This window comes from Gymnoscopelus microlampas (genome assembly GCF_963454915.1).
Source record: "Gymnoscopelus microlampas genome assembly, chromosome: 2".
Taxonomy (NCBI): domain Eukaryota; kingdom Metazoa; phylum Chordata; class Actinopteri; order Myctophiformes; family Myctophidae; genus Gymnoscopelus; species Gymnoscopelus microlampas.
The window spans coordinates 31697021-31710393 of NC_139939.1; the positions used below are offsets into that span (position 1 = coordinate 31697021).

The 13373-nt window shown below is 43.3% G+C and overlaps 1 protein-coding gene across 1 annotated transcript; it reads right to left on the reverse strand.

Moving 5' to 3' along the window:
• Positions 1-1133: 1133 nt before the first annotated feature.
• Positions 1134-13373, reverse strand: LOC311062734 (neuronal acetylcholine receptor subunit beta-2-like; the record flags this gene model as incomplete). Its single annotated transcript, XM_084081950.1, has 7 exons — positions 13281-13373; positions 8935-9080; positions 7559-7603; positions 6134-6243; positions 4299-4825; positions 3247-3728; positions 1134-1283 (listed from the first exon to the last, which is right to left on the reverse strand). Exons 1-7 carry the CDS (start codon positions 13330-13332, stop codon positions 1134-1136), a joined length of 1512 nt encoding a protein of 503 aa, XP_083938076.1. The 5' UTR covers positions 13333-13373.

Sequence of the window (13373 nt, forward strand, 5' to 3'; positions counted from 1 at the left end):
GACCTCCTCAAAGACTCCAGGGTCGGCGACCCTCCCCTGAACCCTCCTCCCCTCCCTCCCCCTCCATTACATTCATTATTTATTCAATAAAAACCCTTAAACTTTCATAAAGGTGTGTTTCTTCGCATAGTGAAACCATTTTATATAAAGCGACTAACCAACTGAGAGCTTTATAAACAAGCAGAGGAAGGACTTTAAAAGTGACTCTGGAAGACACAAGTATAGCAGCAGGGTTCTAAAGGAGCTGTCACCAATGGACTTTTTAGGAATACCTGTAAAATGTGCATTGTACAAGTCCAAACCACTTGAGATAAAATGATCAATTATGTTGAGCTGCTTCGTGGTAAATATGTCAAGTGTTACAAAACAGTATTTGTGATTTTTAAGCATTCTTTTAAGCAGTAACAACATTCTTAATCGACAGCAAAAACACTGTTTGTTTGTTTGCTGGCTTTCCTGGTGTCTGGTGCCCCTTCCTCAGACAGCGTGGGTATCATTGCGTGCATTTGTGTGTGTGTGTGTGTGTGTGTGTGTGTGTGTGTGTGTGTGTGTGTGTGTGTGTGCTTACGCCTGTCACAGTTATTAAATAATTGCCTAATCGTAATTATTGGACATTATTTTGCATAATCGTCATAATCATCAATCGTTTTCACGTTGAAAGATTTTCACATATTTTCAAACATTTTCCAAAAATAGCATAAATAGCAGATGAACAAGCTTACAACGCGTCACGAAGTGACGCGTTGTAAGCTTGTTGATGAGCTTGTTGATAAGCTTGTAGATGAGCTATTTCTGCTATTTTTTATTAAATTTTTTGTAAGTATAAGATTATTAAATATGTCAGTAATTTCTTTGTATATTTCAATTATTTGTCATATCTGCCCTGTGCATCTTTTGATTACAAAGCGTAAAAGGCAAACAGAAATTCAGTTTTTATTCATATGTTACAATTAATGTTCAATGCCAAAAACACACATTAACAATCGTTAATCGCAATTATTTGTGGGACAATTAATCATCAACTTCGTAATCGTGACAGCCCTATGTGTGTGTGTGTGTGGGTGAGTGGGTGCGTGCGTGTGTGCGGGCGTGCGTGCAGGCGTGGGGCAGGCGGGCGGGCGTGCGAGCATCACTCACTCAGTGTCGTCGGCAGTGGGCGTGTTGTAGCTCTGGAAGAGCGGCTGCATGAAGAGTCCCAGGGTTCCCACCACACACACCAGGATGAAGATCCATAGGAACAGACGGTCTATCACCATGGCGACATACTTCCAGTCCTCTATGATCTGGAACCGAGAGAGGTAGACGTCAGACTATTATGGGCTGGGGAGCTGGGAAAAAAAGAAAAGGGTAAATGGTGTGTGTAGAAACAGATGTTTAAGGAGAGCGGCCATGTTTCACCTGCTCTGCGCCAACACATTATAGCCTCTGACTGCTTTGTCAAAGCTTTGTGGGCTACTTTCAAAACCTCCTTTAGGACTCATCTGCACAGTGGTTCTCAACCAGTGGTCCTTGAAGGGGTTCCACGGGTCCATTTGGTTTCATTTTACGCTCTCAAGAGTTACATTATTGTTAACATCTGCATTACGTCATTTACAAGAAGTCACACAATTAGAGAATGTAGAAGAATTGTTATTTTGATCAACGTTTGCCTGTTATCTCTCCTAATGGTACCACATCAATACAGCATGGAATTGTGGAAAAAATATGTAAAAACTAAATATTCAACGCTTTTGGTCTGAGAGTCTAAATCTCATCAAATGGTGCATGGTTCGTGGCTCAAATGCTGAATAAATAATGGACCTAGATATGAAAAAGGTTGAAAACCACTGCTCTAAGACAATGATATAGATTTAGTTGCATTTGTCTGTGACTGGTCTACAATAAAATGGAGAAAACTGTCTATCACTCTGTCCTCAGTCCGTCCCTCAGTCCGTCCCTCAGTTAGATTTTTCACTTTTCCCAAATGTAAGCAGTTTATTAGCATTTATAGCCATGGACTATAGGATCTGTAGTCACGGTCACGGTCCCATAGCCCAGACAGATGTCCATGCCATGGTTTTATTGGTTGCTGGTTGCAAGGGTGACATCATGACCAATTGGCGTACAGGGACATTCATACAGTTACGTGGCCATTCTCATCCAGTTATTTTCCTCCTCAGTGGGTTGGTCAATCGATCTGAAACTGTGCACGGACATTGAACATTACTGACCAAGCAGGATTTTTCACTTTTCCCACATTCAAGCTGTTTATTAGCATGCTTGCCACGAGCCATGGGATGTAGTCACGGTCAGGCACCCAAGTCTGCACGTAGATGGGATTAATCCTTAATTAATTCGAATAATTTAGTTCATTTGATCAAACAATTTGGGATGTTAAGAGGCCTGCTATTTCGGCTGTCAAGTAAGAAAATGTGAGATGAATTATAAAATGAAAAGTGTTGGATATTCTGGAAAGAAGGTTTGCCGAGTCTAACAGCAAGGGCACGCACGCGCACACACACACACACACACACACACACACACACACACACAAACCTTCATAATCAGCCAGGCCTTGCAGTCGAGAAAGTATGCCTATGACTATTTTTACGCAAGATCTGAACATTACATAAGATTTAATTCTAATCCTGAAAATGTGAAGGCAATTATGAGTCTCAGCTTGATTATTAAGGAATTAGTGGAAGTTAAATAAAGCATTTCAAATCCGTATGTGTTGGTGTGTTCTGCACTGAACAATATTTATTTACTGAAGAAGCCTGATATTTTCAGAGGAGAAAAGATGATTGACAGAATGAGATGAAGACAGCAGATATGGATCATTTAATATAAGGGATGGACGTCACTATTCTTCCATTCTCTCTCTGATAACCTCTTTTGTCCGACATTCTCCCTCATTCTTCATTCCCGCTCACAGCTTTATCCTTATCTGCCTCCCTCAACTCATTTTATCAGCCCCTCATCGCTTCAGTTCTTCCATCCATAATTAATTCTATCAATCCTTCCTTCCTTTATTGCTTCCTTCCTTCCTTCCTTCCTTCCTTCCCTTCTTCTGTCCTTCCTTCAATCATTCCTTCCTTCCATCCATTAACAATGATTTCCTTCTAACTTCCTTCCTTTCTTCTGTCTTCCTTCCATAATTCCATAACTTCCATAACTCTTCCTTGCCTCTGTCCTTCATTCTTTCACTTCCAGCTAATCTTCCTGGATTCCTGGTTATTTTCAGCATCCATTTGCATCCTTCCTTACCGATTCGTCGTCGTCCTCCGTCCTCATGTGCTCGGCGATGTATCTCACTCCGTCCACCGCCTCCTCCAGGTCCGCGTCCCACTGGACGGCCACGCGCCTCCGGAAGTCCGGGATCCCCCCGCCGGCGTCGGGGATATCGCCCACCTTCCAGCCGCACCTGCGGGCCGACTCTTCGTTCACGTAGAAGGAGTCGGTGTCTGTCCTGATGCTGCCCAGTTTGATCTCGGAATACTGCTTCCGTTCGCCGCCGCCGGTGGGACCGGCGTTGCGACCCGCCGCGTACTTCCGGCGGAGTCTCTCGCGGGCGTTGGAGGAGCCCGGGCGCCTCATGAGGAGGAAGGCCGGGAGGCGCACCAGGAAGAGACGCTTGACCCAGTCGGGCATGCGGTGGGTGGACGGGGAGCGGTGGTGCACGTTGAGGACACACACGCTGGTCACGATGGAGAAAGTGACGAGCACCATGGTGAACATCAGGTATTTCCCTGGGAGACAGAAGGGGAGGGTTAATACACTTGTAAGCATGCTGACACACACATACACAAACATACACACATTCTTGATTTACAAACCTTTAGGGAGTTAAATTCACCCCATATACCCCTACCCACAAACTGCACTAAATTTTAATTAAGGACACAAAGTCTGTTCTCAATTTGACCTGCAGTTTCAATTTAAAGGGATAGTTCATCCCCAAAATGACTTTTTTTCTATCGATTAGTCACCCCATGGATATGTTTTTTTTTTTTTGTCGCATTCCTAAACCAATAATTTGATGACCGGCAGTGGTTCTGGTACCTTAACCGCTGCCTACCGGTTCCGGTACCTTAACCACTGCCTACCGGTCCGCTGGTCATCAAATTATTGGCATAGGATTGCGACAAAAATAAAAAAAATATCCATGAATTCAAGTCTCCATGCGGTGACTAATTCAATGGAAAAAAATATATTTTTTGGGTGAATTATCCCTTTAACTTCAACTCAACTGGTTTGATATCCAAAAGCTTTTTCACAAATGTGGCCTACATGTCAGGAACACCTAGTCCTAGACTAACCTATAAGTGGCACAGCCAGAGACGTAGGCGGCACGATCTTAGATATCAGCAACAGGAACACAGTCAGCGCCAGCAGCACAGAAATAGTCAGCGTCATCTTCTCCCCGCAGTCGGACGGCAGGTAAAACACCAGGATGGCCAGAGACGTGATGAGCACACAGGGGATGATGAGGTTGATGGTGTAAAACAGCGGCTTCCGCTTGATGACAAAGTCGTACGTGATGTCCAGGTAGGTGATGTCGTTGGGGTCTTCGTTCTTGCGCGCCGGCAGCGACACGATGTCCCACTCGCCGCTGGGCGTGAAGTCGTCGCGGCTGGCGAAGTCGCTGGTGAGGATGAGGTCCAGCTCGGTGTGGTCGTAGGTCCAGGAGCGGAACTTGAGCGTGCAGTTCTGCTGGTCGAAGGGGAAGTTCTGGACCTCGATGGCGCAGGCCGACTTGTAGATGGCCGGCGGGAGCCAGAAGATGTCCCCCGTGTTGGAGACCACGGCGTTGCAGTAGAAGGACACCTCGTACACGCCGTCTGCACTGTTTGGGGGCGGGGGGAGAGTGAGAGAGCGTCAGATAAGGCCACACAACCAAAGCTGAACTAAACCGTCCTTTTAACCCAATAAGACCAGGAAGTGTCATTTTTAGATTTCTTTGGCTATCCAAAAATAGCAGATCTACAAGCAGGGCCGGACTGGGACCAAAATTCAGCCCTGGCATTTAGCCGTTTTGTCACCGGGGGGGGGGGGGGGGGGGGGGGGGTGCATTTGCCCGGTACGCCAAATGGCCAGTCCGCCCCTGTCTTGTAGATCTGTTATTTTTAAAGAATCGTGAAAATTTGTGCAAATCTTTCAATATATATATTTTCAAAGCGAACATTTATGAATCAAATCTTTGCTTCTGGGGGGGGCCCTGGAACTACATTTTTGGAAATATTTATTTTATATTTAAAAAAATAACTGTTAGGATTAAGAAAACGTTTTTTTTTTTTGGGGGGGGGGGGGGGGTGATCATGCTAACATGAATTACATTAATACTGTAGGGTTGAAAGTGGCTGGCAGCAGTACACATAGAGTAAGGGAGGCTAGAATATAGCTGAATCACGGTCTTATATAAATATATTTTTAAATGGCTTACTATTTGATCAACACTCACCCCTGCTCTCTCTCTCTCTCTCTCTCTCTCTCTCTCTCTCTCTCTGCCAGTCCAAACATTAACAATGAAGAACAGTTAAATACTGTGAGAGACTTATTTGAACTCAGCTAACCCTGGAGGCAACTTCAAAGACCCACTATAGTTCCTAGCCTGTATTACCACAATCAGATATTATTCTTCCCCCTGCAAAGGGATGAGCTGATAATGAAGCCAGATTATCCAACATTCATTAGCCAATCATTAATCCCTCAACACCTCAGCTGTCTGAATGACAGATAATGTGAGGTAATATGTGCAAAAACTAAATAATAATAATAAAAGATGAAATTAAATAATTACTTTTTACACACACATAATTAAATAAAACTTCAGCATAGAAACCAAAGCTTATTTTAGCAGCATGATTTCAGCTCTTATGTTTTGGAAGGGAGTGTCTGAAACCTCTTAATGGAATGAAAGAATTTCATCCAGTTAACTTATTCAGCGTACATTATAACGTTTCAGACAGGATTGGAAGACTTGGTTCTATTAGGTGTGATGATGAATTTGGCACGCACGCACGCACACACACACACACACACACACACACACACACACACACACACACACACACACACACACACACACACACACACACACACACACACACACACACACACACACACACACACACACACGAACACACCAACCTACTTATTGTAGAGCACTATATCAGGAAGCCAGATGTGTTTGGATGGGATTCGTAGTTTTTTGATGCCTTCATACTTGTCTGGGTCCCACCTCAGCCTGTAGTCATTCCATTCCTGGAGAGACAGTGTTCACAAACACTTAAGCCCAATTCATACGCTGTCGAAATAGCTGACCTACAAGAGAGCTTGTAGGTCTGCTATTTTCGGCGTGCGACACTGCCACGCGACATGAATTAACTGTAGCCTCCCTATTCTGGGCATGTCATGATAGGTGAACATTCTGCAAAAATTGCTGAGCATTCTGCGAAAATAGCCGATCTACAAGCTTGCAACGTGTCACAACACGATGCGTTCTTGTGACCTTGTAGATCAGCTATTTTTGGCTAAGTGATTTGGTATAGAGGGAAAAAATGAGGGCACCAAGTATAGATCCCCAAGGGAACCTGGTCATCGGGGTTTAAGTGGTTAACTTAAAGAGGGTTACAAATGGATTCAAAACTGGATTCACTGAGGATGTCGCTCTGTAGCTGATGCTGCCACTTAAAAGTATGTACAGAATACAAATAATGATTCATCTATTATTTATATTGATACACTTTTGTTGAGCTTCTTTCATTAAACTAACAATATTATGATTATGTGTAGGCTATTATATGCGTTCATGTGTATGTGTGTACTGTACTGTATGTGCAAGACTGTTGCAGAATATACAGTAGGTTAAAAGGAAAGCAACAGTGAGATATAGAGAGGAGATGATTTCGGTGACTTTTTGTTGACATACAAATGGTGAGAAATTAAAGGAAAACCCCAGAATAACTGAGTGGAGAAACAAATGCATCTGCTTCCAAACAGTACTGCAAATAAAAATGTTGAGCAGACCCAGCTGACCTCAATTTTGTAAAGAGGGTTCATTTTTGGGACTGAGAATGTCAATCAATGCCAGACGTGATCAGACTGTGTCGGCAAGAGCATTCTTTCGACAACTACATAGAGAGGGATGCTATTAGCATGGTGGCAGTGCATAAACCCCTCATTACAAAGACAAACGCACAAACCAATGGAACTGGCCTACAGAGATATGGAAAAAGATGATATGGTCCTTTTTTTCTATCGATTAGTCACCCAATGGAGCCTTAAATTCATGGCTATTTTTTTGTTTTTGTCGCATTCCTAAGCCAATAATTTGATGACCAGCGGACAGATAGGCAGCGGTTCCGGTAGGAGACACAAAGGAGACTCTTTATGTCTTCTACCGGAACCGCTGCCAGTCAGCAAATTATTGTCTTAAGAATGTGACAAAAACAAAAACAATATCCATGAATTCAAGTCTCCATAGGGTGACTAATCGATAGGAAAAATAATAATTTTGGGGGTGAACTATCCCTTTAACTGATGAATATTGTATCAACACAGAGCAGTGACGACATACCTGACACAGCCATAAGTTGGTAGTCATGATCTGTTCTCTCTCGTTCTGCAAGTCACCAAAAGCAACCAGTCAAGACACATGAAGTACACCATAGCCACTGGATATCATGTGAATTACAGTATATGAAGCATTAGCTTTAGTTCAGACAGGCACCGAAGTTGTTACAGTCACATGTCCATATTCCCTCCAATCAGATAAGGCCACAACCAAAGCTGAACTAAACCGTCCTTTTAAACAGGCTGCTGTTCACTCTTCCATGATCAACATTGATTAGCCTGCTATCACCACCTGCCAGCTTGTCAGCCCTCCGCCTCCACCCCAGCCTCCTCCTGTATTAGCCTTTAGGAATTCATTAATGTGTCTCAGAATGTCCATAGGGGGCAGCAATGGCTCAGAAGGGTGGGGTGGGGTGGGGAGGTTGTCTGGATATCGTGAGGTTACTCATTTGATCCCCACTCCTCCTGGCATCAGGCAGAAGTGTCCTTGAGAAAGACACTGTTACTGTACTGGCTGTCAAAGTGGGTTGAAGGACCCACAGGGGTCCTCGAGGGGGTTTCAAAGGGCCCCCCGCTAAGTTATGAAAAGTTTTTTAAACACGTAAACGCTTCAACTCTATTTTATTTTCCAGCTATTTTCAAATAATTTTGGCAAATCTTGACAAACGTTATCAAATGTTCTCTTGGTGGTCCCAAGGGACAAACTTATTTTAAATGTGGGTCTGCAGACTAGAGATTAAAACATATTAATACAAATTGAGAACCAATTGTGTGTGTGTGTGTGTGTGTGTGTGTGTGTGTGTGTGTGTGTGCGTGCGTGCGTGCGTGCGTGCGTGTGTGTGTAAAAGTAATGCTGCATTGTAAAGCACTTAGGGGGGGAAAACGCTGTACAAATATTATAATTTTGTTATCAAACATAGCTGACATTCTGAATTATATGCCAGTAGCACATTTGTTATGGGTAGATATCATTTATTATTATAATTTCTTCTTTTTTTTCAATTACAAAATAATGCACGAGACGGAGTGCTATGAAACGAGATATTAGCACGGGACCAAAGGCTGAGTGCAATATACAGTACATCACCACACCAGAGTATTATGCGATTACACCACAGTTATATTTATAATTAGCAAGCAGAAGAAAGGACTACTACAGCTGGCGGGGGCCGTTGCTAGGTTACAGGTAAGGTAAACAAGGTGGTGGATGCCCTCAGTGTGTTATACTGTGATATATTGGAACTCATTAGAATGCCTCTCAGCCAATCGCAATGTGAGATCAGAAATAACTGTGGCATAATGATTATACAGCAATATTATTTCAATCTGTTGGAGTCCAAGCCCAGAGCATCTTAATCTAGAAGATGATGGTGTACTTACCACACTGATGAGCTGAGACAGGGACACCTGGATGGAGATGGTGACCTCCTGGCTCTTATTAACGGCAGGTCTAATCAGTTTGTTGTAACGCTCAGGGCTCAGCAGATAATTTACCAGCCTCTCCTCCGCATTCTCTGCCCCGCCGCCTGGACGAAACACACACACACACACACACACACACACACACACACACACAGTTTAATAGATTTTTAAATAGATTTGTCTTGCATCTTTTATGCTGTGTGTGTGTGTGTGTGTGTGTGTGTGTGTGTGTGTGTGTGTGTGTGTGTGTGTGTGTGTGTGTGTGTGTCTGTGTGTGTGTGTGTGTGTGTGTGTGTGTGTGTGTGTGTGTGTGTGTGTGTGTGTGTGTGTGTGTGTGTGTGTGTTTGTTTGTGTGTGTGTGTGTGTGTCAACTGCTTGTCCCATTTGCTATTTTGTTTCAAAAGCATTCTGTCAAATACAGTAAAAAGTAGGGGGAGAAAAAAAAAAGAAAAACAGAGGGAAAAGAAAGCAAATGCCATATCAGCTAGCGGCTTGCTTCATCTGTTGGAGGAGCATGAGCTGAAGTGGGTCGACATGCATTCCCCTCCAGAGGTAACACCAGAGACGGAAATGTCAACACACTGGAGGGGGAGGGAGGGGGGAGACAATAGAGAGACAGAGAGAGAGAGAGAGAGAGAGAGAGAGAGAGAGAGGCAAAATCCTAATGTGACCATGAATAGGCCACAACGAATAGGCTGACTGTCAACCAGCCAAAAACAGGCAAGGACATTTATGCTGACCATCATGCACTCTTCTCAAAGTGTGTGGGGATTTATGATGCCGCATTTGTGTACAAGAGAGACAGAGAGCAAGAGAGGCATAAAGAAGGAGACAGAGAGAGAGAGAGAGAGCGCCAAAGAGAGAGATTGTGTGTAATGTGCATCATGTACTCTACACTGTACTCATGATGCAAGAGAGGCAATGCAAACATACAAGCGTACTGTAGAGTCTACACAATGCGTGTGTGTTTGCATTGCCTCTCTTGTTACTGCAAGGTTTTCAGCCAAAGGAGCAAACAGAACCCACTCATGGATTGCCATGACGGACTCCCGAAGCGATGTGTTGCTCAGGCCTGCTGTATCATTTAAAATAACTTTGCCCCATCATGCTCTCAGCTGTTAGTGTTGTTATTTTCACATGGTTAACCCAGAGCTGAGAGGCCCAGTGATGCAAAGTTAACCTTAACGGCCATTTACATCACCTACTGTTCCTCACATTGCATGAGCGGCTGTGTGTGTGTGTGTGTGTGTGTGTGTGTGTGTGTGTGTGTGTGTGTGTGTGTGTGTGTGTGTGTGTGTGTGTGTGTGTGTGTGTGTGTGTGTGTGTATTGCCTGCATGTCTGATGTGTAAGCTGCATGTGCGACGGAGAGATGTATGTATGTTTAAGTGAAGGTTAACGCAAGAGTTAAGTACCTTTCAGCACTCCTCCATGTCATTACAGGCGGCCTCGGGGGCAGCGTGACGTGTATTTATTGCCTGATCACTGAGTGTCATGATGACTGTGTGTGCGCGGAGAGCAAGTACCGTAGCGACTGGGAGACGCTGAGGAAATACAGCATGTGTAATAATAGCATTGGCATATTTTTGGTCCTCTTGTGCTGTCACATTTCTGAGTGCATGTTAGCCTAAAGTGAAAGTATTATGCCGCTAAATGTCAAGGACATGAATGTTGCAAAGGCAGCCCCCATAATGCACACTGTGACAGTGGTGGAAAAAGTACTCAAATGTTTTACTTAAGTCAAAGTATGAATACTGCAGTGTAGAAGTACTCTGTTACAAGTAAAAGAACGGAATTCAAAATTGACTTGAGTAAAAGTACAAAAGTATTGGTATCAAAATATACTTCAAGTACCAAAAGTAAAAGTACTAAAATGTTTGAAGATCTACAAGCTCACAACGTTGAGCTTGTAGATGGGCTATTTTCAAATAGCATAGGTATAAAATAGGACTAAAGTGGTTAATGTATGTTTTATAATGTCATAATCTGCAAAGTAACTAGTAACTAAAGGTTTCAAATAATTGTAGTGGATTAAAAGTACAATATTTGCCTCTGTAGTGTAGTGGAGTAGAAATAAAAGTACTGAAAATAAGAAATACTCCAGTAAAGTAAAAGTACCTCAAAATTGTACTTAAGTACAGTACTTGAGTAAATGTACTTAGTTACTTTACACACCACTGCCTGTGAGTGTGGGCACACACACCCAAACACGAATACACTCACTATTAGATGTGCAAACAAACTCGCAAAAACGCATAAACCATATTCGCACAAACATCGACATACTGTAGGGAGCGAGGGCTCAGTGCGCCCTATAGGTGCATTTCAACATTTGAATAATTTAGACATGGATCTGTGCCCTGATGGATGCTGTAGAGTGATGGTTGAATATGTTGCCTGTCACAAGTGGTCTCCATCAAATGGACCTGTTTTTCCCAGACAATAAACGTATGTCATTAGCCCTGCTTTGTCTTCGAGGCTGTTTGTAATCATGAATAAAAGTCTGCGCAACAGCATTGCCCCTAAGTATTTAGTTCACTTTAAAACACAGAAATAATTACACGGTACAACGTTGTGTCATGTAATTCTATCTGTGTTTTAAAGTGAACTAAACACTTAGGAGCAATGCTGTTGTGCAGACTTTTATTCTTTTGAACTGTCACTTTGTGTCCAGCACCAGTAACGAACTGGATGTGCGCAACCCCTGTTTTGAATCACGACAAAGATGAGTGAAGACTCAGAGTGAGAGACAGACAAAAAGACAGACAGACAGGGAAAGGTATGTGTGGACATGTGCTGAGATGTTTGATCATGAGCTTCACACAGATCATGATCTTCACACAAATCTTTCACAGTCTTTTCATTTCTTTCATGTTTCACTGTGACCAATAGGCCAAATGTAAATGAGAGAATTATGTCACTTAAAAAAAAATAATAAGAAGAAGACCCCCCTGAATTAATACTGTGACCAGTACAAAGATGGACTTTATGTACAGTGTGTGTGTGTGTGTGTGTGTGTGTGTGTGTGTGTGTGTGTGTGTGTGTGTGTGTGTGTGTGTGTGTGTGTGTGTGTGTGTGTGTGTGTGTGTGTGTGTGTAGCCTACTGTATGTATGTATGTATGGTGGCATGTATATCTTCCTTTTGTGACACAAATGGAGGTCACACCAAAATGATTTATACTAAGTTTTTAGGTAGTTTCAGCAAGGTCAGGTAGGGAGAGACCATAAGGCTACCTGTAAATTATTGAGAGGCCATCTGATGTGGCATGTGGCTTTGTCTCATTTAAAATAGTATACACAGGACAACTCAAGCGTGTGTGTGCGTGTGTGTGTGTGTGTGTGTGTGTGTGTGTGTGTGTGTGTGTGTGTGTGTGTGTGTGTGTGTGTGTGTGTGTGTGTGTGTGTGTGTGCGTGCGTGCGTGCGTGCGTGCGTGCGTGCGTGCGTGCGTGCGTGCGTGCGTGCGTGTGTGTGTGTGTGTGTGTGTGTGTGCGGCTGTGCGCGTGCGTGCGTGTGTGTGTGGGCACTGAAGTTCAGTTTCTAAGTTAAGTTTCTGCATTTACATAAAGTCATAATTTAGTCTCATTCTCAACGGTATAATATATTCCTGATCATGAAACTCCAGAGGCACTAACATGGCCTAAAGCAGAGGGTTTAAATGTATGAACCCTATACCCTGACACACAGGCGACAGATGTGCTTTTCAGGACCATGGACAGAGCATTATTACCAGCCTGCTGCTTGTTCACAGCCCTGTGAAAGCAGTGGAGATGAAGCGCGCTCTCTAAGTTGAGACAGACACGTAACATCTAGTTTGTCACAAATACAGCTCCTCGCCTGTAATACGCACACAAAAAACATGTCAAATCATAGGGCAGTGGTTCTAAACCAGTGGTCCGGGGACCACCAGTGGTCCTTGAGGGGGTTCCAGGTGGTCCCCCCAGCTAAATGATGGAGAGTTGGTGACCAAATGGACCTTTATAGATCTGTAACTCTTGGGAGCGTAAAATGAAACCAAATGGACCCTTGAGTTACATTACTGTTAAACATATACATTACTTAATTTACAAGAAGTCTACACAATTAGATTATGTAGATGACATAGCTAATAAGTTTTGGGTCTGAGGGGCTAAATCTCATCAAATGGTGAATCCGTGGCTCAAATGCCGAATAAACAATGGCCCTTGATATGAAAAGGGTTAAAAACCACTGTCATACAGGCTATTTGAAAACAAATAAAAGCATTTACGGAACTTTATTAGGCCTACTTAACAGACATTTTGTAACGGCTACAATTATTCAACTTACTCGCAAGAGAGAGGATGAGAATGAAGAGAATGCTGTTCGCGGCCATCGTCATCTTCGCAAACGCTGGAAACTTGGTTCGCTTTTTTACAAAGA